Source organism: Pseudopipra pipra, chromosome 4, assembly GCF_036250125.1.
Source record: "Pseudopipra pipra isolate bDixPip1 chromosome 4, bDixPip1.hap1, whole genome shotgun sequence".
In the NCBI taxonomy this organism is placed as follows: Eukaryota; Metazoa; Chordata; class Aves; order Passeriformes; family Pipridae; genus Pseudopipra; species Pseudopipra pipra.
Genome location: NC_087552.1, coordinates 29,915,729 through 29,939,551, shown reverse-complemented (window position 1 = coordinate 29,939,551; position 23,823 = coordinate 29,915,729). Strand labels below are relative to the sequence as shown.

General features: G+C 41.7%; 1 protein-coding gene across 14 annotated transcripts in view; it reads right to left on the bottom strand.

Annotated features, from left to right (window-relative positions):
* Positions 1 to 23,823, bottom strand: part of EPHA5 (EPH receptor A5) — a 237,421-nt gene that overhangs the window by 173,572 nt on the left and 40,026 nt on the right. For 13 of the 14 annotated variants that reach the window (XM_064652179.1, XM_064652180.1, XM_064652173.1 and 10 more), the window contains exon 3: positions 17,956 to 18,619. In XM_064652179.1, the coding sequence (XP_064508249.1) occupies positions 17,956 to 18,619 (664 nt within the window). The remainder of the gene's footprint in view (positions 1 to 17,955; positions 18,620 to 23,823) is intronic. The other variant, XM_064652178.1, reaches the window with a different exon arrangement.

Genomic DNA, 23,823 nt, shown 5'->3' with positions numbered 1-23,823 from the left:
CTCCATCCTGACCACCGGGGCAAGGTCTTCTCAGCTCTCCCATACAAGGAAACTAAGCAAGGAAAGGAGTTCAGCTGGACTCACTCCGCACCAGTACAAATGATGACAGGTCCATAGAAGTTGAATGAAGAAATCACCAAGATTTCCGTAAGAAGGAATGCCAATCCAGCATGTTTCATATATATATAAATTCAAACACAGATCAAGCAATGTCCTCCCTTCCTCATTTGAAACATACCAATTTGATGGCTTGCTATTAGAAGTACCTTTGAGTAAAAAAAAACAGAGGAAAAACCAAAAAACCACAGGAAAAAAAGAATCACTGGAGCCTATTTAGGAGTAAACGTGTGTAATCATGAAAACAATGGTATATTTCTATTTCATTTAGCACTGTGTGAAATCTCTATATGCCAGGCTGATGGAGCTACAAAGCTCCATCTCTCAATGACTTCCAACCAGCAAGATCAAGTAGTGGCAGTGATATATCCCTGCTGACGAGATCAAGAAGCAAGGCACAGCCCTTTTACACAGACAAGTCCTCCAGAACAGGGGCCAAAACCTCAGAAGTAGGGCACAAAAGAGAGTAAGACTCAAATCTACCACCTCCTTCACAAAGGCTCTAAACATCTAGAGCACAACAGAAAGACTGGAGCTTTTCTGTGGTACTCTAAAAAAAATTACAGGACAATTAATACTATATATAGACTCTGCTACTTCAGTTTCCTGGTCACCTTACCAAAAGTTGATGTTAACAACTTTTTAACAATAAAAGCGAGAGTCCATCAAATTCATGTGGGCAGTAAACAGCTTTGAAATTAGTATGAGCCAAGATCCCTTGAAGAGAGGTACAAGCTTGAAAGAGACGATTACAGAGGAGCCAAGCAGATTTATATCAGCTGGTTTAACATTAAATCTCTTCAAAGCATTTAAAAACATTAAATTGAGATCTTATTAAAAACTCGGCATTTTTATTTCACCAGATTAATGACAATTACAGTACTAAATTCAATCTGTAGTCTCAAACACCACCAACAAACACAGCTATATCTAAGTGTAATTAAAGAACTAGTCATCATTTTGGAGAAAATTTCTGGAGGCACACCAGTAAGCTTGACAAATTCAAGGAACTCACCCTCACATGGGAATTCTAGGACATATATTTTATTATTCCCTTGCCTTTTTCTGTACTATGAAATATCTTGATAGCATTACATTATAAAACAGTTCACCTAGAGGGACTGAAAGCTCACAGCTGGCTTCACTTCTACACACTAGTTAATAATCATTTATTGGAAATTTTGCACTTGTATGTTTTGGCTTGCAGAAGCTGCAAGTCTGAGAGTTTTTGCCTAAACAGTATATTGGCAATTTTGCAAGAGCTTTTGTTTTCATTTTTACTTGAGAGGAAGAGATCTAGTTCTGTTGCCACAGGGTACAAAACAGGAGCATATTGCTTTGTAAGGCGTGGATCCACTTTCACTCACTTTTTAAGAGATAATTAAATATGTAGAAACACCATCCACAGTGGCATACTATTTTAAAGCAAACACTGGAACACATATTTAGAATCTGGTGCTTCAGCAAAGGAGAAAAGGCTGCAAATTACCCTTTTTAGTAAGTCAGTACAGAGCAAAATATTTAATCCACTCTTGTCTGGAAGGGAAGATACACATAGCTCAGGATTACCATGTACTTTGTAGTGTAATTTCTACAACATGTTAAACATCTCCTATTTCCCCAACAGCTTAACATCAGAAATTAAATACTCATACATCGATGATGTTGTCCTGTCTCCAGTTTTCTTAACCTAGTTGAGAATATCCTGTAGACTGTGAGAACATACAATACAAAATGTATTAAAGTATTTGACTGAGCTACAGCTGAAATCCTGGCCTATGTATATGTAAAAAAAAAACCCCCTCAACTGTAAACTACAAATCCCATCACTGAAACTATTGCCAGGAAAGCAAGTCACTTGAGATCAGCTAAAATATAATATATAATATTATATATATAATATAATATTATATATAATATATAATTATAATATAAGATACATGCTTACACTTTATAATGAGAAGAAATAAGCTCATGTATCTGCATAGACATGCACTTTAAAAAGTAAGGTACAAGATTGGGAAGCCTGATTTTCCACTGACTGATGGATGATTTTGGCAATTCCTTTCTTTGTTTTGCTTCCCCATCACCAAATATAGACAATGATATCACCAAGGTACAATAGATATTTGATTATGTGATAAAAGCCCTGGGAATTCCAGCCCAAAAAGGCAAGTATACGAGAAGCATAACTGAGACTGACTGCTCAGCCCTTTTTCTTCACCAACACCTGAAAAACTCCCTTGTGTTTGGAAAAGCCATGTTAGCCACATGTTAGTGCTATTAACATTATGTTGTTGCTGTTTTAAAGCCCAGGAAATCATACATTCCCTTATTGCCTTTTATGAAACATAAACAAGATATTTACAGTGGGACCAGATTTTTTCTCCAAGAAATGAAGATTTGAAATATTTTTAAATGTGATTTTTAAAGGAGACTTTATTTTCTTGCTGCCATCAGAAAATAAATTATCAAAGCAGAATCCAAAATCTAGTACTGAAAAAAAAAGATTATAAACCTGAGTTTATGGGGTCATTTTCAGGAAATCACGCATCAGTCTCACCTAGCATGAGCGCCACATCCTTCTTTAAGAAGGATCCCACATTTATGGGATAAAAGTACCAGGAAAAGATACAACAGAGTATCTACAATGCTTGTCAAATGTCACCTCAGTAGGTTGCTGGGTGTGCTGTGCCCCAAACTGGGTACAGCAGTCAGGTATATGAATTGTTTGTATTTTTAAGGATATCTGAAACAGAGACATTTTCAAGTTGCTGGTTATATCCATGTGGCCAAACCAAAGATGATGGTTTTTTTTCCCACCCAGTGCATACTCTCCAATTTCATGGCTCTTTTTTTACTTATGATGCCAGAGAGTCACAGCAATTAATAGCTTTTTCTTCCCTTCAGACTCACAGACCTATAGACCAACTACTCCAAAACAGAAATATAATTTCTCTCTGGAACAATGATGGCTTTTGCTTTGTTCCAGTATGGACTGAACACCACTCTACTTTTTCCAAGTAGTGCTTGATGTCATTCAAACCTAAGAAAAGGGAGGGGAGAGGAAGGGAGGAGAGGGAGTGAAGTTCTTCTATTATTTATCAGTCACACAGTCTAGGCTTTGCCCCCACAAGCTATTTCAAAGACCTATGGATGCAGCATCCACAGAAGATTTTCTCTCATCAATACTTTCAACCATGCTGATCTACAACACAACACTAAATTTACACACCACTGAATGCTGTGAATTTTTGGTTTTGTCCCCAGGAATGATTAAAATAATTAAATTCCTTTGTTTTTATGTCATAACAGTGTGCAACAAACTAGCATATGAGCATTGCACATTTATTGAAGCTCATAAGTTATTGATGTGACTCTTAAAGACTAAGCTGATAAACCCATTCCACTTTTGGTGATATACATAATTATATTTTAAGTACAATTTACTTATTATTCTACTGCCTATAATTGACTTCTAAGCAAATATTGTGTGTTTACACTTCTGTTTTAACCGGAAGCAATACAAATTGCTCTACAGATGCAATTTTACGCAAGAGCAGAAGTCTCCTGAAAGGAATCTCAGCTACTTGTTTCAAAGCTGTGGGTAATAATTAGGAGAAAGGAATAATACTCGTCATCACTTCCTTACATTCCTGTGACTGCTCATTTGTTTATATCACAACAGGATCTAAATCAAGGACCACAGACATTTGCCAGTTGTTTGACAAATAAGTGTAATTTGGACATTTATCCATCTGCCTGTTCTTGCTGAAAAGCTGTTTCCAAACTGCCCCAGAAAGCCCCTGACACACCAGGATACTCGCTTTCAAAGCATGTGTTTTTTTTCTGTTATCTGACACAAACCCAACATTGTGTCCTGCACTTGACTGCAAAAATCGTGCCCTTGAAATTCCTTTTCCATGCCAGCCGGAAGAAGGCAAGGAGTAAAAGCAGTCCCCTAAACTTAGTTCCTCCTAAAGGGAAAGTCAGGAGTGAAGAACAATACACATACAAAACAAGAAGGGAAGTGAGTCAGGGTTGCCGGAAAAATTAACTTGCTGATTTTAATACAAAGGAATCTCAAGCATTCCTTGTCTGGCATAGTGCAGAGGATTTGTTGCCACAGGCTGTGTAAGGTAGAACGCTGCCATATTTATCCTCCAGCCATGTCAGTGCAAGTTACTCCCCCAGGCACTGATAGCACAACATCACTTTGCAAGGCACGTCCAGCTGTGCATAGAGGCTACACCATCTTATGTTGCTAGAAAGCAAGTGCATGCCTAAATCCTTTTCAGGACAGCAAGAGAGATCAAAGAAATTTCTAATGGTTTTGAAACAAGCAGGAAGCCCGAGCCTCCTGACTCTATCAAAATTGGTTTGTGGGACATTCAGCAAGCCACCCAGCCTTTATGTATTGGTTTTCTCCCCTAATACCTACCTACACACTTGATACATGTGTGTACAGCTGACAAAAGGCTGGAAAACTCTTCCAGGAGGCAGTCAGGGTAAAATGTTAGAGCTTGAAAGCAGCAGTGAAAGATCTCCCAGAGATCTTTCAGACTAATATTATTCTTTAAGTAGGCACGGTGGCAGAGAGGTATCACCATGTTTTCCTCCATACCAGCTGAGGACGAGGCAGTGCTGATTTCTTGAACTGATCAAACCCTCTGCACCACTAACAGACCTCGTAAGTGAAAGCCACAGCTCACTGGACCTTGTGCAAACCAGTCAGTAAGCATCTCCCCTGCTCGCAGCTGTGGCCCACATGGTATCCTGCTGCAGGGTGGGGACCCTGGCACTGGAAAGTAGCCAAAGGCACCCCATATTTAGCCCTTATGCTTGAAGGAGCCCTGCTAGAAAGAGCCTTCTCCTGCCACAAACCTCAGGGTTGGGATGGAGATGCCTGAGACCTGTGCTGGGGTATTGCAAGCAACCACAGTGCCACAGCAGCAACACGACTTCAGCACTTCACGCCTGCATTGAGATACTGCTGATAATTAGCACTGAAAACACTACTGGTATAAACCACTGCAGTATGCATGTCACCAGTGCTATTTCCAGTTTGGGTCAGCTTGAAGATGGGCATTAATAAAATCATCTTGTATATCCCATGGTCCTGCAGGCCTATGCCCAAACAGGCCAAGAGTATACACTAAAATTAAAGTCCTTTTGACACCTGAAATGTTTTCCATCAGTATCAGAATGCCCAGATAATTTATACATCACAAATATGATTTGGCAGGATTAAATTTGAAAATAATATATCAGGAATTTGTTATTGGAAGGGAAAACATTTGCTGCATACAACAGACCAACAGAAGAAAAGGCTGATTGCTGTGATGAATAATGCATATTGCCTATGGTACTAATTAACCTTGTACTCCAGCAAGATATTATGGAACAGTAAGGCTAATCTGAATGTGGCCTGACACTCTTCCCAATGGCATCTGGAAATCAGTCTTTGGAACATGTAAAATTTGAATTTGTTAAACCAGAAGCCTTTGCTCAATAAACTTTCAGGAAGAGTATTTTTGTTTTTCTGTATTCACAGCCCACACTCTGTGCATGCTTGTACACAGCACAAAACACTGAAGGGGACTCCACAACCAGAAATGTTCTATGGGCCCTCACCCATCTGCCAGCAGCATGCAGGCAATAACAACGTGCCTCCCACTAAATCCCACAACGCAGACTTAGATGTCCTGAGGATACAACTGCAGCGTGACTGTTGCGCAGCCTTTTGCTTCTCCCCAGCCAGAGCGGCAAAATGCTTACAGTAAGCTCACTGAAAATGAATACTGAAACTTTAATGGTTTTATGCCTCCAACCTAAGAACAAAGGCCTCCACCTGAAAACACTGACTCTAGTTTGGGCTGGTCTTGCTTTTCTTGTAATATATTCATTTTCCTGTTAGCCCAAAGCTACACATGGTATTAAACACACATGCCACATTAGAGGCATTGTGCTGTTAGTTGTGTGCACAGTGTCCACAAAGTACAGCAAAATGACTTGCACATACAGGCATGACTGAAGACACAGAAGACATGCACAGGTATCTTTTATGTCAGTTTACAGTAATGGAATCCAGTTTTCAGACAACACTAGCCAGTGTTTTACATACCAAGCTCTGATCTAGCATAGTCTTTTATTCAGGGGGAAAAAACCCCCAATCCAAACCAACAACAAAAACCCAAAGCAACCAACCAAACAGGAAAAAAGACTTTTTGGCTCTCTCCAAGCACCATTCTGCTCTGGGAATTGTAAGGAGGCCACCAAACCAAACAGTCCCACAATATTTTGGAAGGGCATGATCTGGCAGGGGCACTGCCCCTCCATATACCAGGGCACTTAACAGGTTAACAGTGCGTGACCCACTGCCTTTACCATCAGAATGACACAGCTCTTGTCAATGCCATTAGCCATGCTCAGAGCTCAGTCAATAACAGACTCATACAATCAATTCACTTGTCCCCGAGCACTAGATTCCCAGCTGGCAGCCATCCCCCACACCCCATGTAGCATACCAGCAAAAATGCACCAGGAGACGTCTGACCTGACTGCTGAGTATTTTGTTCCTGATGCATCCAGGAGACGAGAGTCCAAAGACATCAATGACGAGGATGCCATATGCAGAGCTCTTGCTCAGTTGAGCGCACAACATCACAGCAGCAGCTTAGGAAAGAGAGTTGCTATGATGCACCAAGTTCTGCAAGCAGGCTCAAAGGATTGCTATGCTATTTTAAACTAATCAGAGTGAGAAGTGACTCAAAACTCGTTCCCTACTCCTTTCTATGGAGCACAGCGTGGAAACAGGTGGATGAACTCTAGCCTGTGTGCCCCTGCATGAGATGAGAAAAAGACAAGCACAAAATGCCACAGACTCCGATATTTGGGAGGTTTGGAGATCAAGATCAGACCATTTGCTGATAAATAGGTTTGATCTGAGTTACACCGATTATCATGAAATAAATTTCTTTCCTATAGACTGTGTTCTGCTGGCAGTCAGTGCAACACTTTACAAAGATCTAAGCCAGGAAATAATTTAGTTAACATATTACAGAGGATTATCATCTCCCTCCTACCAAAATCAATGATAAAATCTCCAATGACTACAGAAACCAAAAGATCACACTGCAACTCATTTCTGTCAAGAAACCTGCAATGAGATGAAAGGGCTCTTGGTGCTGTTTCTGCCAGGCTTGCCAGTGCAGGCATCAACAGGATGCTTTCTTTCTCTCTCTGGTACTAGCCAGACTCTCAATCTGGACCAAAATGCTTTTGCACATGAATGATCAATGAAGTCTCTTGAGCATAAGCTTGTCTCCGCATCTGCCTGTGTGGGCCCACACTACTCTGACCCAAGCCATATCTGTAGGCATTACCCCCATCTAAATTCCCCACTAACAGCTTTGTTGAAGGATGCTACTGCTGTCACAACACAAGAGCAGGTCCTAGCTGCTGTGACACTTCATTTGTCTGGGCAGCAGCATGCCTGGAAGGATGACTGCCCTGTTTTAGTGGAAGTATGCAAGACAATCAAGGCCAGCTAAGCAAACTAGTTTTGACGTATTAAATCATGCTTGAACTGTGAGAGCAAAGAAAAATAATGTAAAAGTTCTTCTGAAAAAAAAAAAAAGGCTTTACAAATAAATAAATAATACAGGCCAGCCTTTTTCCCAGGGAGGGAAGAAAAGCTTTTATCTGAGCCTGACTGAGGACTTCGCGTAGGCAGAGAGGGAAAGACTTTGCAAGACAGACACCTGCCTCTTTCTTCAGTGGTTTGTACCCATTTCCATGCATTTCATTTCTAGAAAGAGTTTCTTGCTGATCACCTTCCTCTGGCAGTGAAAGAGCATCAAGTGCTTGGGCAAAAAGCAGACCCAAAATCAGGTAGGACAGGAAGACTGAAATGCCATCACCTGTATGCTTACCCCTTATGAGCACAACTATATGCATACAAAAGCCCTGACCAACATCTGACTTGGTACTGGAGGGTCCCATGACTGGTTTTGCCACAGTACTCTGTGAGCCTTAAGCCATTTTTACCTCGAATTCCCTCTGCAGGCACTTTGCTTTAGACATTTCAGCCTGGAATGATAATACTCAATCTGCTGCAAGTCAACCATTGCAATGCAGGAAATCTCACCAGCACAGGGTCACAGGGCATCTGTGGACCTTGGCAATTATCCATGGCATCTCCCCATCATCCTGAACCTCTTCCTCCCTGCTGTGAATTTCTTCCAGTAATTAACATGCCCAATTGCCTTGGATTTATACTAATAAAACACTGGCTCCTGTCCCAAGATTACAACATTGCTAATGCCTCCTGAACCTTCACCAAGCCCCAGCAGTAATGAAGTCCACGGTCCTAGCTCTGTTACTGCCTGGGTTGCAGGCTATCTGCAAAGCAGCTTAGAGCTGGGAAGCTTCAACCTGCAGGTTGCTTCCACTGAATTACAAATTAGCACATTTCTCATGCTCTAAAGTAATTAAAAAGCTTCCTTTCCAGGCAGCTTTTGAAAGCAACGCTGTGACCTCTATCACCATTGCAATGGGATGACCGATTGTCTAATTCAGTGTAGGATCTCTAATGCATTATTTTTGGAACTAGTACTGTACCAGAGAGACTCTTAGGACCACACAGGAGGCAGCCATTTCACTTGGTGGATGGTAACCATGATTCTGGACTTCAACAAAGATCATGTTGGCTCTCTAGGCAGGCTTGCTTTATTCAAGTAATAATAGTCACACACATGCAGAGGGACTGGAGAGTCTGCTGGAGCAGGGGATGCTTTTTTAGATACATATACAGAGAGTCTGGTACTCAATAACACTGAGGCTTTGGCAGTAAAAAGTACCTTTGGGCAGAGAGGCACTCCTCAGCACAGCTTCCACACTACACAGAGCCTCCACAAAATCACAGAATATGCTGAGTTAGAAGGGACCCACAAGGATCATCCAGTTCAATTCTTAGGCCTGCACAGGACCATCCCCAAGAGTCACACTATGTGCCTGAGAGCATCATCCAACTCTTTCAGGCTTGGTGCTATAATCACTTCCCTGCGAAGCCCGTTCTAGCTCCCAACCACCCTCTGGGTGAAGAACCTTTTTCTAATATCCAACCTAAACCTCCCCTGACACAACTTCAGGCCATTCCCTTGGGTCCTGTCAGTGGTTACCACAGAGAAGAGATCAGTGTCTGCCTCTCCTCTTCCGCTCACAAGGATTTTGTAGACTTCAATGAGGTCTCCCCTCAGTCTCCTCTTCTCCAAGCTGAACAGACCAAGTGACCTCAGCTGCTCCTCATACAGCTTCTCCAAGTCTTTCGCAGAAAAAGTACCCTCAGGCCAAGCATTTTTTTGAAGGGAGGTATCTAACTGAGGTCCAAAAGCAAGCCTTTTGCAATGAAAACTGTTCGAATTCCAGCTCTAGAGGAATGAATGGTAAGTTTGTTGTTACTTCCCAATGAATCCACCTGGAGCTGAATGATCTTAGAAGGGTTTTAGGTTAGTCTAAGACCATAAAAAAGCACATGAGATTAAATACAGCACTGCCTTCCAGAGCCCTGGTTCAGGCTCCAGCCTCTGGCTGGCACGGAACAACTCAGTCTCTGGCCCACGGCTGTCATTTGTAAAATGGGGAGTAGTGACTGTGACCTACTTCATAAAGTAGGTTCTTCAAGATCCAACAGAGGAGAGCCCTTTGTATGACCTAGGAATGGTTTTAATAGTCTGTATTAACTACTTCTTTCCTCACACAGAAACACATCTGAAGTGCTAGCAAAACTACTCACAAGCCACTTAAGGCCTACCATGAGGACTTGGATCACGATACACCTCCACATCTCACTGCCAGAATGGGTCACAACCCAAGCTGGCACTACCTCCAGTGCCACACTGGTCAGGCAAACTTGTCAGGGGAACTGATTCCTCCACCATCACTACCACAGGGGACTGTACAAGGATGCCAGGCTGAAGATGCAGACAAAGATGATCTGCTGATGCATATCCTCTCCCACCCACCCTGCTTCCAGCAATATAACTGCAGGCAGCATGGGGAGGCAAGCAGACAGGGACAGTCTTGTCTCACCCTCCCAGCCAGTGGACCTGTTCTGATAATGCCACTGATCTGCAGCTCTTAGAGCCTGAATTTTCTGGGGAAAGAGGTGGAATTTTCCTTGACCTTAAATTGATTGACTGTCATTTACAGTGCGAAGAAAGTTGCCATCTTAAATCCCAGTTTTTCAAACTTCAGCTATTCATTTTTAAGGACATAAATTTATAAAGATAAGACAGGCATATGAAAGCAATAAGGGACATCCCCAAGCCTCACATTGTCTCTTTCATCTTTTTTTCTTTAATCTGTTTTGGATATACTGTTTGGGGTTTCTATAACACCTAGCCTCACTCTCTGAGTCTGCTCCAGTATTAACAACCTCATAACCACCCTGAGGGAAATCAAAAATGGAAGCACATACAATGCTCAGTACAATCTTATCTCTCTGTTGTTCGTACATACAATTGAGTCTGTACTAGATTAACTTCTTCAGTGAGAGAAAATGAGCAATCTTCCAGCAAAATAGATGGGCATCTCTTCTGACATGAAGAGCAGCTTCACCTCTTTCTACAGACATATGTGTTGCAATTGTTTTCCTCTAACTTCAGTCTACTGAACACTTACCTTATATGGGATACAAGTTTACACAGTTAAAGAAATAAAATAAAAAGTAAGCTGTGAATCTATTCATACAAGGCATGTAGCCTCCTGTTGTGGAGCCTGGATTTCAACCTCAATGTTAAGCCACAGCAAGTTAAAATGGTCAAGATATAAAGCATGCAGAGAGAAAAGCTTATTATTGAAATGTCAACACATCATTAACTACTGCTAAGTGTTTCTAAATGAGAAACACAAAACCGAAAACCCAAATTATGAGCAAAACAATAGTACCACTTCATTTTAATACCTCATATAAATTAGGTGGAATGAGGGCTCTGACAAATGAGCTCTAGCAGACCTTTGGCAGTTCGAGAGGTTGCAGTTACCCTTCTGCTAAAGATCACCATCCAGGGAGCATGCCCTCAGGCTAGGGCACCAAGACAAGCCCTCCATTGGTCACAGCAGCTCATGGGCAGACTATCCAGCTCTGCAGAGCCCGCGGCAACTTCCAGCAATGGGACAGAGTGGGCAGCTGGGGACAGGCATACCTTAAATCAAGGCAATTAAATTCACTGCATTGCCAAACAGCATTCACGTACTTTATTCTTAGTATTTCTCCAGAGTCCTTAATTGTTTCTAAAACCCACAATTAATAAGTAAGCTGTTTCCAAGCAATTCAAAGTTGAACATGGCAATCAAAGGAACCTAGCAGCATGGCTAACACTCCCTTTCCTCCTGCAACACCTCTCCAATTCTATATTTTAACAAATTTCCTAAGCTTCCAATGGTAAAACCAAAGGCAGCTGTTTTTTTTAATTCAAGTTCATATTACTTAGTTATCTAGGACTGAACTAAAAAGCATACCCTAAAATTTCCTCCAAAATATCTTAGGGCTAGGAAGCAAACATGACCTTCACAGTTTACACTTTTGGAGACATTTCCAAACCTTATTTTATTTGAACTGCTCAATCTATACTTTTTGAGGGGAATAAAGTACTCCTTAACTGTCCTTCTGGAAGGTGACTGCACAGCAGCCACACTGCAAAGAACAGTAAGGTTAAGTTGGTCAAAGCAATGGTCTAAAAGCACCACTGCAGAATGAGGAAAGACTTTCAGAGTCATTGGGGTTACAAGCATACAGGGTAGTGGAGAAAGTACAACTCATTAGCAAAGCATGATGTATTGCACATACATGGACACTCTGCCTCCTATAATGAAGGCAAATATACACATGTAAAACAAAACAGAGTAATATTTAATCAGTCCCATTGCAATACAGTTTTGACCCATAGAAAACATTTCCCTGCTCTTGTTAATTATTTCAGCTGCAGAACAAAACACAAAATACATACATGCACATATCTCTCTACAGAATAAAACCCATCCCCCCTCCAGTGACAATTGCATTTTGCTGAAATGTAGCATTCAGGTGACTTTCTTTGCATTTGAAAAGAAAATACACACTGTGTGGCCAAAAACTCAGCCATTCTGACACTGGCTGCTTTTGTGCTTAATTAAAATTAACTAGGCACTTCAGCTCATAATTATATAAACACCTACCATGCTATACTCCCAGCCAATTTGGTTTTAATCAGAAAAATGCAAGAGAAGTATGAATGATGGGCAAAGAACTCCCTGGAGGGGCAACTGTATTTCCAAATTCAGTATTCTCCATATACTGAATATTTCCATCAATGTTTTCCTTGCCATGTAATCACCTCCCAGCAGAACAATTAAGAAAAGATTTTTATTTTTTTATCCCTGGACTCTGTTTGGTTTCCACTCTACTACAAAGGTAAAAGCACACTTGCCTTATTCACCTGAGTCCCAGCTGGGAAGTCTCCCACAAGACAGGCAGGATTTAGCAGTATGCTGCCTTTCTAGCATACATAACAAGGAGTTCAGAGCAAGAATTCAGTCAACTTGAAGTGGAGAGGTAGGCAAGCAAGCTGCGGAGTGGACTGAAGAAAAGTTGCCCCCCTCCTGTGGCTACATCAGATACAAACCCAGAAAGACTGGCTGCTTTGGAGCAAAAGCCCAAGTTCCAAAATAAGGTTACCTGTGTAGCAGCACGTTTCCATTTCCTAGAAATAAGAGGATAGGGAAGGCAACGGTTGAGCTGCTCTGTGTCACCTGAGGAAATCACACCATGAATTTGTTAAAAAAAATACAGGATTTTTTTCATTGTGGTATCAGCTTATGTGTTTCATTCACAAGTTGGGCCTCCGGGATAGCTGCTGTGCAGACTCAGAAACATGACAGTCATCAAGTGTGGCTCTACCATCACCACCTTTGCTAGCCTTCAGTTGCCTCCCAACCCTCCACAGATGGTGCCTTCTGCTACCTACCAGCTGAGAGTCACTACCTCTGCCTGCTTACTCCTGCACAGCTGCAAATAAACAATTGCCTCTGACTATCCTTCTAATAGCTGATCAACAGGGATGCAATCACTGCTCTGGGAAAGTGCTTTCAAACATCTGCACTGATTGCATTGCTTTTGGAGGAAGAAGAGTAGCTCTGCTTCACCCCCAATAAGCCAGCAACAAAATCATCTGAGAACTGATTCAGCATGTAAACTTCTGATCTATGTAAGCTAGCTACCTATGTAAATTAGTTTTAATTATGTCCAGAATAAAAGACCTGTGAACACAACGTTTTTCTGCAGCCTTTGTTATCTGTAAGAAACTCATTTCTCTTGGCAAGTGCTCAGCTGAATCACATCATAAGTAATGAACGATCAGAAAAAATAAATATTGTTTTGTAAATGCAGTGAGGTATGTTCAGCAAAGTTTATTAAGGGAAGAATAATCAAACAAGCATCAATATTTAAGACAATAGAAGGGCTTGAATATTCTAGAGCTGTTTTGGAACAAAAAAAATCCAAGTGTTTCCTCTGACAGAAACTCCTTTCTAAAACCAGAAACCATACCCTAAACCCATCCTTCCTCCAGCTCTCGCTTTCAATGTTCTTCCTCAGAAGACAGCAAGGGTGAAGGAAGATATCACTAAGTTTTCCTCTGTTATTTTTTTCACCTCTAACATCTGTAATCTTGACCATACCTTCTAGCTAGCTAAAACCAGCTGTACTCCTTTTGATGTCTCTTCAAGTGGCAGTCTGTACTGATTCTTGGAAAGGAGAGTGTTATGCTTTCCTGAACTCATTACTCACCTTTTCACTTTGGCTCTCATTCTGTGAAGTTTTTCTTTTCTTCCTATTTTTACTCAAATATTTAATTAATCTGTGCTTCAGCTCTAAAAGCATCTGAAAAAAGATCACTCTCTGCAAATCAATTACATCTCCAGTTACTATTCTGCAGCTCCCTGGACATTAGCAGAACCCCACCACTGCAAATGTATTTGCGTCTCATTAGCTTAATATGTCAACATCTCCTCCCTTCCAGTAGCACGGGCTCAACTGCCTTTAAAGGCAAAATATAAGCACTTCTTGCTTCTCATTGAAAACGTACTGGGCTGAAGGTGAGAATGAATACAAAGAGAAGTGCCAGAAAGTGGCCTTTTCACAGTTTTCGTTTCCTACACAAACCTCAGTGGTGAGCTCTGCTATGTATAGTAAGCAACTAAAACTGAAGTTACAATAAAACTCACCTATGCCAGTGAAGGAAGAAGGAAAGCATAGACTGGGCAGATAATATTTTTTTTGGCCAAGCCCCTAAATGGGTAAAGGCAGAAATGTCAGTGGCACCACATAAAGTTTTACAGCATTTTAGGATCTGGCCCTCAGCTTTGATTGAGCGCTTCCTGCTAAGGCGGAGACCACCATTAGGAGACTCGAAATTGGCCAAGCAGACTCGAAAGTGGGCATTTTTCTCAAGGATATATTCAGAGAGCACCAGCTGAACTGAGGCAGAGCCAATAATCATGAGTCCTTTAGTGGCACCAAATCACCACTCTGGAAAACAGCACAGAAATTCACAGAGCAACTGCTTTCATTTCTCTTATTAACTAGTACAGCAATTTATTCTTGTGAATAATGAACCTTAACACTGCTCCTTTAAAAACATGTCCCAGCATAGTCACAATTTACCTCTAGTTGTCCCTAGTAGTTGCTGATAAATGGGCCATGTTGCCAAAGGAGGTGTAAAGACTCAAGTCGTTTGGGTTCCTTACCGTAACTATTACCTAGCTGCCTATGTTAATTGACAGAGTGAGCACATTATATAAGGAGATCAGACCATGTCATATTTACAACCTCAGAGTCCCCAGTGAGAGAAATTGCTCAGCTGTTACTGTCAGTACCTTCTTCAAACAGGAAACCTGCTGACAAGATGATGAATTCAGAACATCGTTGCCAATTAATGATTTGTAGGCAGAAGGGATTTCAATAGTTCCCATATGTTTTGAGGATGACTGGGGTTTACATCACCTCTAATAAAAGAGTGTAGTCTGCTCTGTCCAGATGTGACACTAGAGATTGGAAAATGTCATCTTTGCAGAAGAAATTTTAATAAACAAAGCCAGGCTCTTCTGGGTTGAAAATGTTTCCCAAAGCATGGTCACTAATAATCTGCTTATGTCTAAGTGAAAAGCAAACAGGGAGAACCTACAAGATGCACCCAAGTGATTTACAAACCAAAGGTCAGAAGTTATTTAGGTTTTTGTCAAAGCTACACCACAGAGTGCCAGGACCATCATTATGGCAGCCAGAAGCATGTAGTGCATTTCCTTAGCATCAGACTGTGCAAAGAAAAAAAAGGTAGCATTTACAAACACATAGGACCTTTCTTAGAGCTACTTCTTTTGCTTTTAGGCTGCAAAGTTTAACTTTACTCTCCCAGAAAAAAATTCTTATTCTTGTCAATATAAAAATAACCAAGCCAGAAAGCATTTTAGTCACACAGAGTATCAGCATGAACTCCATACATGCTGAACACAGACCTCCTGAATGGCCTAAGGCTGAATGTCTCCTATCGACTGAGCATCTCAGAGCCAACCAGCAGGGAATGCTTGGCAAGATGACCTGGGTTAAACACAGGACATCCAAATGGGGCCCTCAAACAGACTTTGCCAGAGGCACTCAAGTCCCATTGATTTGGTGATGGAATGTAGGGCTATCCCACAAAAAAGAATTATGAGCTTTAACACATCTAGAACAATTAAAGTGATGAACTCCTGTCAAGAGCGCAGGCTGCAGATGAAGCAGAAGAGTAGTTTACGTGGATATGCTTTAGGGACAAGGCAAGGGTACAATTCCACACATCTTTATGCTTCCTAATTATGATCACAGGCCTACCCAATACAGTCATAAATTGCAAGGCCAGACACTGTCCTCTCAATTGAGTAAGAAAAATAAAAAAACCCACATGTCCCAAAACAGAAAGCAGAACCTAATCACTAAGATCATCTGAAAGAACACCCCAGACTGCTATCTCAACACTACTAGAGATCCAACCACTCTACAGGCACGGTATGTTCTTCAAAGATAGTCTGAGGTTTCTAGTTTAATCTGTAGCTTTTTTCTTTTTTTAATGGTGTGTTGTTTGTTTTTGAGATCTTTAAGAGCGCTTTGAGAGATCTCATGCTGGATTTGATGGTGACTCATGGATGTACTCCTTTATTCCAAAAATTCTTACAGGTGGACTGATGTCAGTATGTAGACAAAGCACCAAACCAGTGCATGTTATTTTGTGACATGGTATTTTCAGCCATAATTAGGGAAAACCTTGCCGATCTATTGACCCACACCACTCATCTGTGACAGTCTATATTTCCTCAACTTGGGATGATGTTGATTTTAGCTCCCCTCTTGTACAGTATCAAACATCAAGTCAGTCTCTTCTTCCCCCTTAAAAAGGAGAAATATCTTTATTGGCACAGGAAAAACAAAACCAAGACAGATTTTGCTGTATTGACTACATCTGTAGAAAAACGTCACTCCACATGCTGTTTACTAGGGGTTTCTCCAACACAAACATATCTACATTTTCTTTTCAAGTCAACGCTCAAAGAGACTTGAACTACATAATCTTCAGGGGCGCAAGCACGTGACCGAGGACTAAAGGATCAAGGCCACTGTTTGCTTTGGGTATGCACTGATCTATTCTTTGCACCACTCTACAAACACTAATGAGTGTCTGGAGTGAGATGAAGAGAAAACGCAACACAGATTTTAGTTGAAGAGGAATCCCTCTGCCTTCCCCACAGCATCTATAACTATCTATCTATAACTAAGCAGCTGCAAGTACAAGGTAATGAAGATGGAACTGATAACCAATATACAATACTTTTGCAAAAAACAAACTGTACTGAAATCTTTTTTGTTTACCCTTCTCTTCTACAACCAAATCAGTTTAAGGCTACCTGTTATGTATTTAAAATAGAAGGGTGAATTTTATAAACAAGCATGTAATACAGCAAACCATAAAATGATAAAATGAGATTATACACTCAGAGTATATTGTTGTTCTTTAGGAGTATTCTTTTTTAAGTCTTGAGCTTAATTCTCTTCCACCCTAATTCTCTTCCACAAGGCCTCTGATGATTCAGAAGGCCTATGCTGACCCGCGACTTGTGAACCTCAGCCAGCTACTTGTGTGAAAAACTTCAGCACATATGAAAGCATTTTTACCAGCGCAGCTTTAGGTTTAACTCTGAACAGCTGAGCAGCTTTGTATTAAATTATTTACCAGAGAGGAAAATCAACCAACTCACAGCATATAAAGTACCACCACACCCTCCCAGCCCCCCCAGTGATAAAGAGAGGAAAACATACTCCTTCAAATACAAAACCAAAATGCATCTTGCATAGGGAGACTAATTTTGTATATTCCCTTGTATAGCACGGAAAAAAAGAAACAAAGCTTCTAAAATTCATAAGGAAACCCTGATACTGAGGAAAAGTAACATAAACCTTAAAATAACAGGTAAGATTGCAATTGCCTCATGGACCCATGTACAGTGCTCCAAAGATAAAACCAGAATACCAGATTCTCCTTGTTCACAGCCCTGTAAGCACCAGAAGGACCTGTACATAGGTGTCATGTGCCACCTCATCCAGCCAAGGCCTCTGTGTCCATGCTGTAACAGTTATTTGAAGGACCTCAGCAGAAGTGAGAACCTGACTATCAACTCAACCACGCACGAAAAACATGCAAGAGAAGGAAGCCAAGACAGCATATCACCTTGGAAGCTCAGCAAGGCACCCTCCCTGCAAACTCTTACCTTGGCAGGTGTTGTTCTTCTCCTCATACCCTGCCTTGCACAAGCACTTCCCGATGGGCACCAGCCATTCCCCCTCAGCACTGCAGTGCATCTTTGGTGCCTCCTCAGTCACTGAGTGGTTGATGCAGACACCTGACACCTCCAGGAGCTGTGAGGAATCCGCACCTGTAATGGTGTCAGGAAAGCGGGCCAGGTTGCGGATTACTGATGGGCACTTCTTGTAGTACACGCGCACGGAGACCAGGGCAATGCAGGCACCCACATCCTGGAAAGCGAGGTAAAATCCCTTTTTTGTTAAGGGCCCAACATCTCTCACCTCTGTGTTTAGCTTCATAACTCTATCGCCAAGGTCTAACTCTGTGAAACTCTCATCAGCAGCAATAGTATCAATCTTGATGTACTGGTTTTCTTTGATGTTCCTCCCATCTTCATCATCTGATTCGAAGTAATACATGTTAAAAGTCTCTTTGCAAGTCCCAAGTCCTCCTGGAAGGCTGTTACAGTCCCTCAGGGTGAATTTCAGCTCAATGAAGATGCGGGATGCCCCTTCATTAGAGATCCAGCTGGTCAGAAGCCAGTTGTTCTGATTTTGTTCCATTACCTTGCATACTTGGTATGTGTGTATCGGAGCGTAGTTTTCATCCACCTCACCAATTTCTTCCCACTGTATAAAAAGGAAAAGTGTTACTTTTTAAAAAAGTTACAGCTCCTGCAAAATCTTACCTTTCCCATCTAAGAGCATCTTGAGGTTCAGAGGCTCAGGAGGACTTCTAGGGGGGAAAAATATTGTAATTGCCAAGTTTTCCATATTAGAGGTTTGATAAAGTCCTGATAAAGTCAGATAAAAGATCTTTTATAAATAGAAAAAAATGCTAGTTAAATTATTGTTTCAGTGGGAAAACATAGCGCTGGGTTTGTCCACTAGTATTCTGTTTGGAAAGAAAACAAAAGCAGATGGGGCCATTTCCATGGCCTTTTCCAATGCATCCACATAGGAGAAAAAAAAAAAGCTATTTACAGTTCATCTGTCCCCATTTCCCCAGGCTCCTTTCTACCACATCCTCAAATTGCTGCCCAACACAAAGAGGACCACATTTCTGCAAGCTATTCTCCCCCACCAAAGTGTGCCAGAAAATCAGTCGAGTGATACATAAAATAAATTGCCCTTTGCTCTCTCCAAGCATGCTAGTCAGAGGAGTTCTTGTGCATGCAAAGAGAAGATTACTGGGATCTGCAAATCTTGAGCTGTTCATGTGTTATACAGGTTTTTAAGCAGAGCTCCAGTTAACTTTTCACAGCTGTTTGTGGGAATTGTAGCAACTGGTTGTTCATTTTATTTTAGCCACACTCTGAAGTGCATTACTTGGAAGAAATGCTTTTCCCTGATCCAGCACAGAGTCAGTAGCATCACAGCAGTGCTTACAACAGACACACAACATTAATGTTTCCTCTCTGCTTTTGACAACAGTAGTGTCACATTAAGAGATTAGATTAACCCATGTAAGTACAGCAAGGAAATCAAGAAAGCCAGTGTTCTTTTCAGTTGTTTCCTTCTACTTTAGACCTGCTTATCTGCAAGGGTTTAATTCCCCAAGCTTGGTCCATCCTCTGCTCAGCATTGCTGCCCACATTTAGCCACAGCTGTGGATGCAGCACAAAGCAAACACACAGAGCATAATTTAAAGGCACTCCAGTACAAGGTAGTAGCTATATTACAATCTGCATATGTTCTCAGGCCAATGGACAAATTTTTTCACTGGAAATACAGCCAGAGATGAAGTTGAGAATGTTCTCAATTCAGATGCCATTACTACAGAACTGATAGAGAATACCCTCAGAGTCAACTTAACAATGAAGTTTTTTTAAGGGAAATGTTCTTACATTTTAAATTAAAATGGCAGCAATCAGTGACATAAGAACATAACTTGATGCTACAGTCCAAAATGAGTTATAAATACCACTAGAAAAAAAGCATTTCTTCTCCTCCCTGACCTGGGATGTGAAAGTGGGGACTTGGGCAATTTCAGGATGACATGCCCACTGTGAAGTGCACAGTTCCTATGTACCACCAGTCTTCCCAATGAGGAACCTACCCTGAAGATATTTTTGTCATACTAAGCAGTATTTTCATTTCTAAACCCTTTTTATGTCTGTGGGCTTCAACAGACCACAAACCTACCATGATTAATGTGTACTTGTCACTTCACCCTTCTTGGTAGTGCCATAGAGTTAGCCAATGATATGCCTGCAATGAAAACCAGGCAGATCTGTGCAGGATTCATTCCTAATTTTAGGAGAGGCAATTAACAATTATGAAAAGTAGAGTCATTGAGAAAACACACAGAAAAAGTTTGCAATACAGCATAATTCTGTAGCTAGATTCTCTATGTTCCAGTAAATGGGAGGGGGTTTGATACCGGACTCTAAAAGCAGAAAAACACCATTCTTCAACTAGTGTGGTTAATTTAGGTGATAAATATGCTGCACATACATACTTCCAAGTGGATTTGTCTAACATTGTGCTGGTTTCAGCTAGGATAGGGTTAATTTTCTTCATAGTAGCTAGTGTGGGACCATGTTTGGGATTGTGCTAGAAACACTGCTGTGATATAGAGATCTTTCAGTTATTGCTGATCAGTGCTTACTCTGAGTCAAGCCTTTTTCTGGCTCTCACGCCACTCCACCAGTGAGGGGGCTGGGGATGCACAAGAAGTTGGGAGATGACACAGCTGGGACAGCTAACCCCAACTGACCCAAGGGATATTCTATACCATACTGTGTCATGCTCAGCACATAAAGCTGGGCAAAGAAGAAGCAAGGGGGGACACTCAGAGTGATGGTGTTTGTCTTCCCAAGTCACCATTATTGTGTGAAGGAGCCCCGCTTTCGTGGGGATGGCTGAACACCTGTCTGACTATGGGAATTGGTGAAGGAATTCCTTGGTTTGCTTTGCTTGTTTGTGTGGCTTTCACTTTACCTATTTTAGTGTCTTTATCTCAACTCACGAGTTTTCTCACTTTTACTCTTCTGATTTGCTCACTCGCTGCAGGGGGAGTGAGCAAGAAGCTGTGTGGTGCTTAGTTGCCAGCTGGGGTTAAACCACAACAGTCCTTTCTGATGCCCAGTGTAGGGCTGGAAGGGTTTGAGATGATGACAGATTTGATTTGAATGTGCTAGATTGAATTTATAGCTGTTAGCGCTGTTTAGCTATTCATTGGCTGGCTTCTGGGCTTGCCATGGGGCTTGATTGCCTTACTGTACACTGAAGCCTAGTGCTCATTAGTGGCTGCTCTTTGGTTTCACTGCTTGCCGAACTGCTGATCATCTTACTCTGCCCTGCCTAGGAACATTTTGATATCAGCAGTGGCAAAGCACCCAGGATGCCAGATGTCCAGACCATTGCTGGTGCTTTTGTGATGCCTATACTGGACATGCAGGAACTTCAGCGTGAACTCAAGTCGATGGGAGTGCAACCTTCACGTGGGAGAAGAGCCCTAAGCATCTGTGGCTGTGGATACCTCCACACCGGAGCAGGTACATCGCAAAGCACCTATGGCCGTGATTATGTCTGTGTTGCAGCACATATACCCCTAACGAGACTGTAGCACATAGATAAGGCTCCACTTAGAGCAGGTAAAATCCTAAGGGACTACAGTCTGTGGATAAGTCCAAGATGGAGCAGGGGCAAGGAGAGGAGCTCATTGCAACATTACACCAAATGGTCTGGTCCAAAGGGACCATGGGTGGAGATTGTAATAAAAACACCTTTAAATTATTGTCACCCAGGATTTGAGCCGCATGTTACATGAATTACTATAGCAAGAACCCTTTGTTGCTAGCCAGGGTAAGAACACGGGGAGGAGTTCATTGCAATGTTAAACCCTGGCACAAGGGAACAGGGGGTGGAGACTGTAATGGATATACCTTTAAATTCTTGTAAACCATGATCAGAGTTGCATTTTATAGGATTTATTAAAGCAGGAACCACCTAAAATAGTGGAGGACAAACCTTACAAGAAACAGTGCAAATGCAGCAGTGACCTTACCTGAGCTGGCTTTGATGCCCAGGAACTCCATGCAACACACCACCTTCCCTGTCCCGAATTGACCACCATAACAGATGGAGCCGAAAGTCATGGACTAAAAAGACTCAGTGGACATTCTGGAAACAGTTTATATGCGTGGTCCATAGACTAAGGGAATGATATCTGTGTAATATATCAAATGACGGGAAGGCAAGTGGTTAATGAGGTTGTATGGAACAGTGTGGGACCTAAGCATGATGTCAATGGTATGGAATAAGGAGTGGAGAATGTGCTGGTTAGGATGTAGTTAATTTACTTCATACTAGCTCGTATGGGGCTATGATTTGGTTTTGTGCTGAAAACAGTGTAGATAAAACAGGAATGCTTCTGATACAGCTGATCAGTGCTTAACCATGTCAAGGCCTTTTCTGTCACTCACACTTCTCCTACCAGTGAGGGGACTGGGGTGCACAAGTTGGGAGGAGACACAGCCAGGACAGCTGACTCCAACTAACCAAAGGGATGTTCCAGACCATATGGCCTCATGCCCAGCAATAAATATCACAATAAGAGTGATGGCATTTGTCTTCTCAAGTCACCATTATTCTTTCCTGATGGCTGAACTCCTGCCTACCCCCAGGAAGTGGTAAATTAATTCTTTGGTTTGCTTTGCTTGTGTGCATAGCTTTTGCTTTACCTATTTTAATGACTTTACCTCAACTCACAAGTTTTTCACTTCTCTGATTTGCTCACTCACTGGGAGGGAGTAAGTGAGGGGCTGCGTGGTGCTTAGTTGCTGGCTGGGGTTAAATCACAACAATCATGACACTATATAAAGGTGAAGTCTTATTTTTATCAAGGTGGTGATTCTCTATTAGATGAAAAGGGAGAGTATCTCTCCACTTCCTCCAATGCATGCGGAGGTCCCTGCCAAATCAGCCCAGGGAACAAATGACCATGTGCCAATATAGCCCAGAAAAGACCTAATGACTTTAAAACTTTGCTTTTTGTGGCTGAAGGTCAGAGGATCATTTGAACAACTGTTCACATCAACCAGCATCTATGAAGAAGTGTTAACCTCCAGCAGGAAGTGGTGCACAGCATTTCAGAACTGGAAATTGCTCAGACCAGTTTTAGCAAGTGGAAAAGTGTATGGATGGCGATAAGGTACATTGTGTAGCTCCATACAACATTTAGAGAGCATTAATGTGTATTTCTTTCATAAAACTGACATTTACAATGAATGACTGTGATGTTGCAGTAATATCATTAGTGACCTAACTTGAAGGCATACTGAAAAACATCACTTGACTTTTTTTCACACTTGCCAAGTCAATTTTCAAGGACCCAACCATCACGCTCTCCAGAGTTATGAAGGTAAGCTCATTTCCACTACTGCTCCAGGAGCTGTGCTTTTGGGAGTGAGTACAAAGTTCATTTGTTCAAAAGCCCAAATGCAGTGATTCTAAGAGTTGCTTTCATACACTGAGAGCACTAAACACCATGAGGAGAAAGGTCCAAGCATAAATACATCAATCAACTGAGCTAGAGTATAATCTCAGCTGCAAGAAATGGTAAAACAAGTCAAGATCTCGGGTTTCAGGATGTGTTGCTCTTACAGTACCATACCAGTGGATCAGAGAGAGTCCTGCCATCATCACCTGCCATCAAAACTAAAGCAATCATCAGAGATCATGAGGAAGGGGAGGTGCTAATGGGCTGAGGTTGCTTATCTCTGTATAATCCCCAAGGGAAAGACCAGCAGATTTTGTAAGAGCAGTCAGTATTGTGCAAAATCTGTGCTCTGTCATTTAATCTTCTTCTCTCCTATCTGCATGTAGGA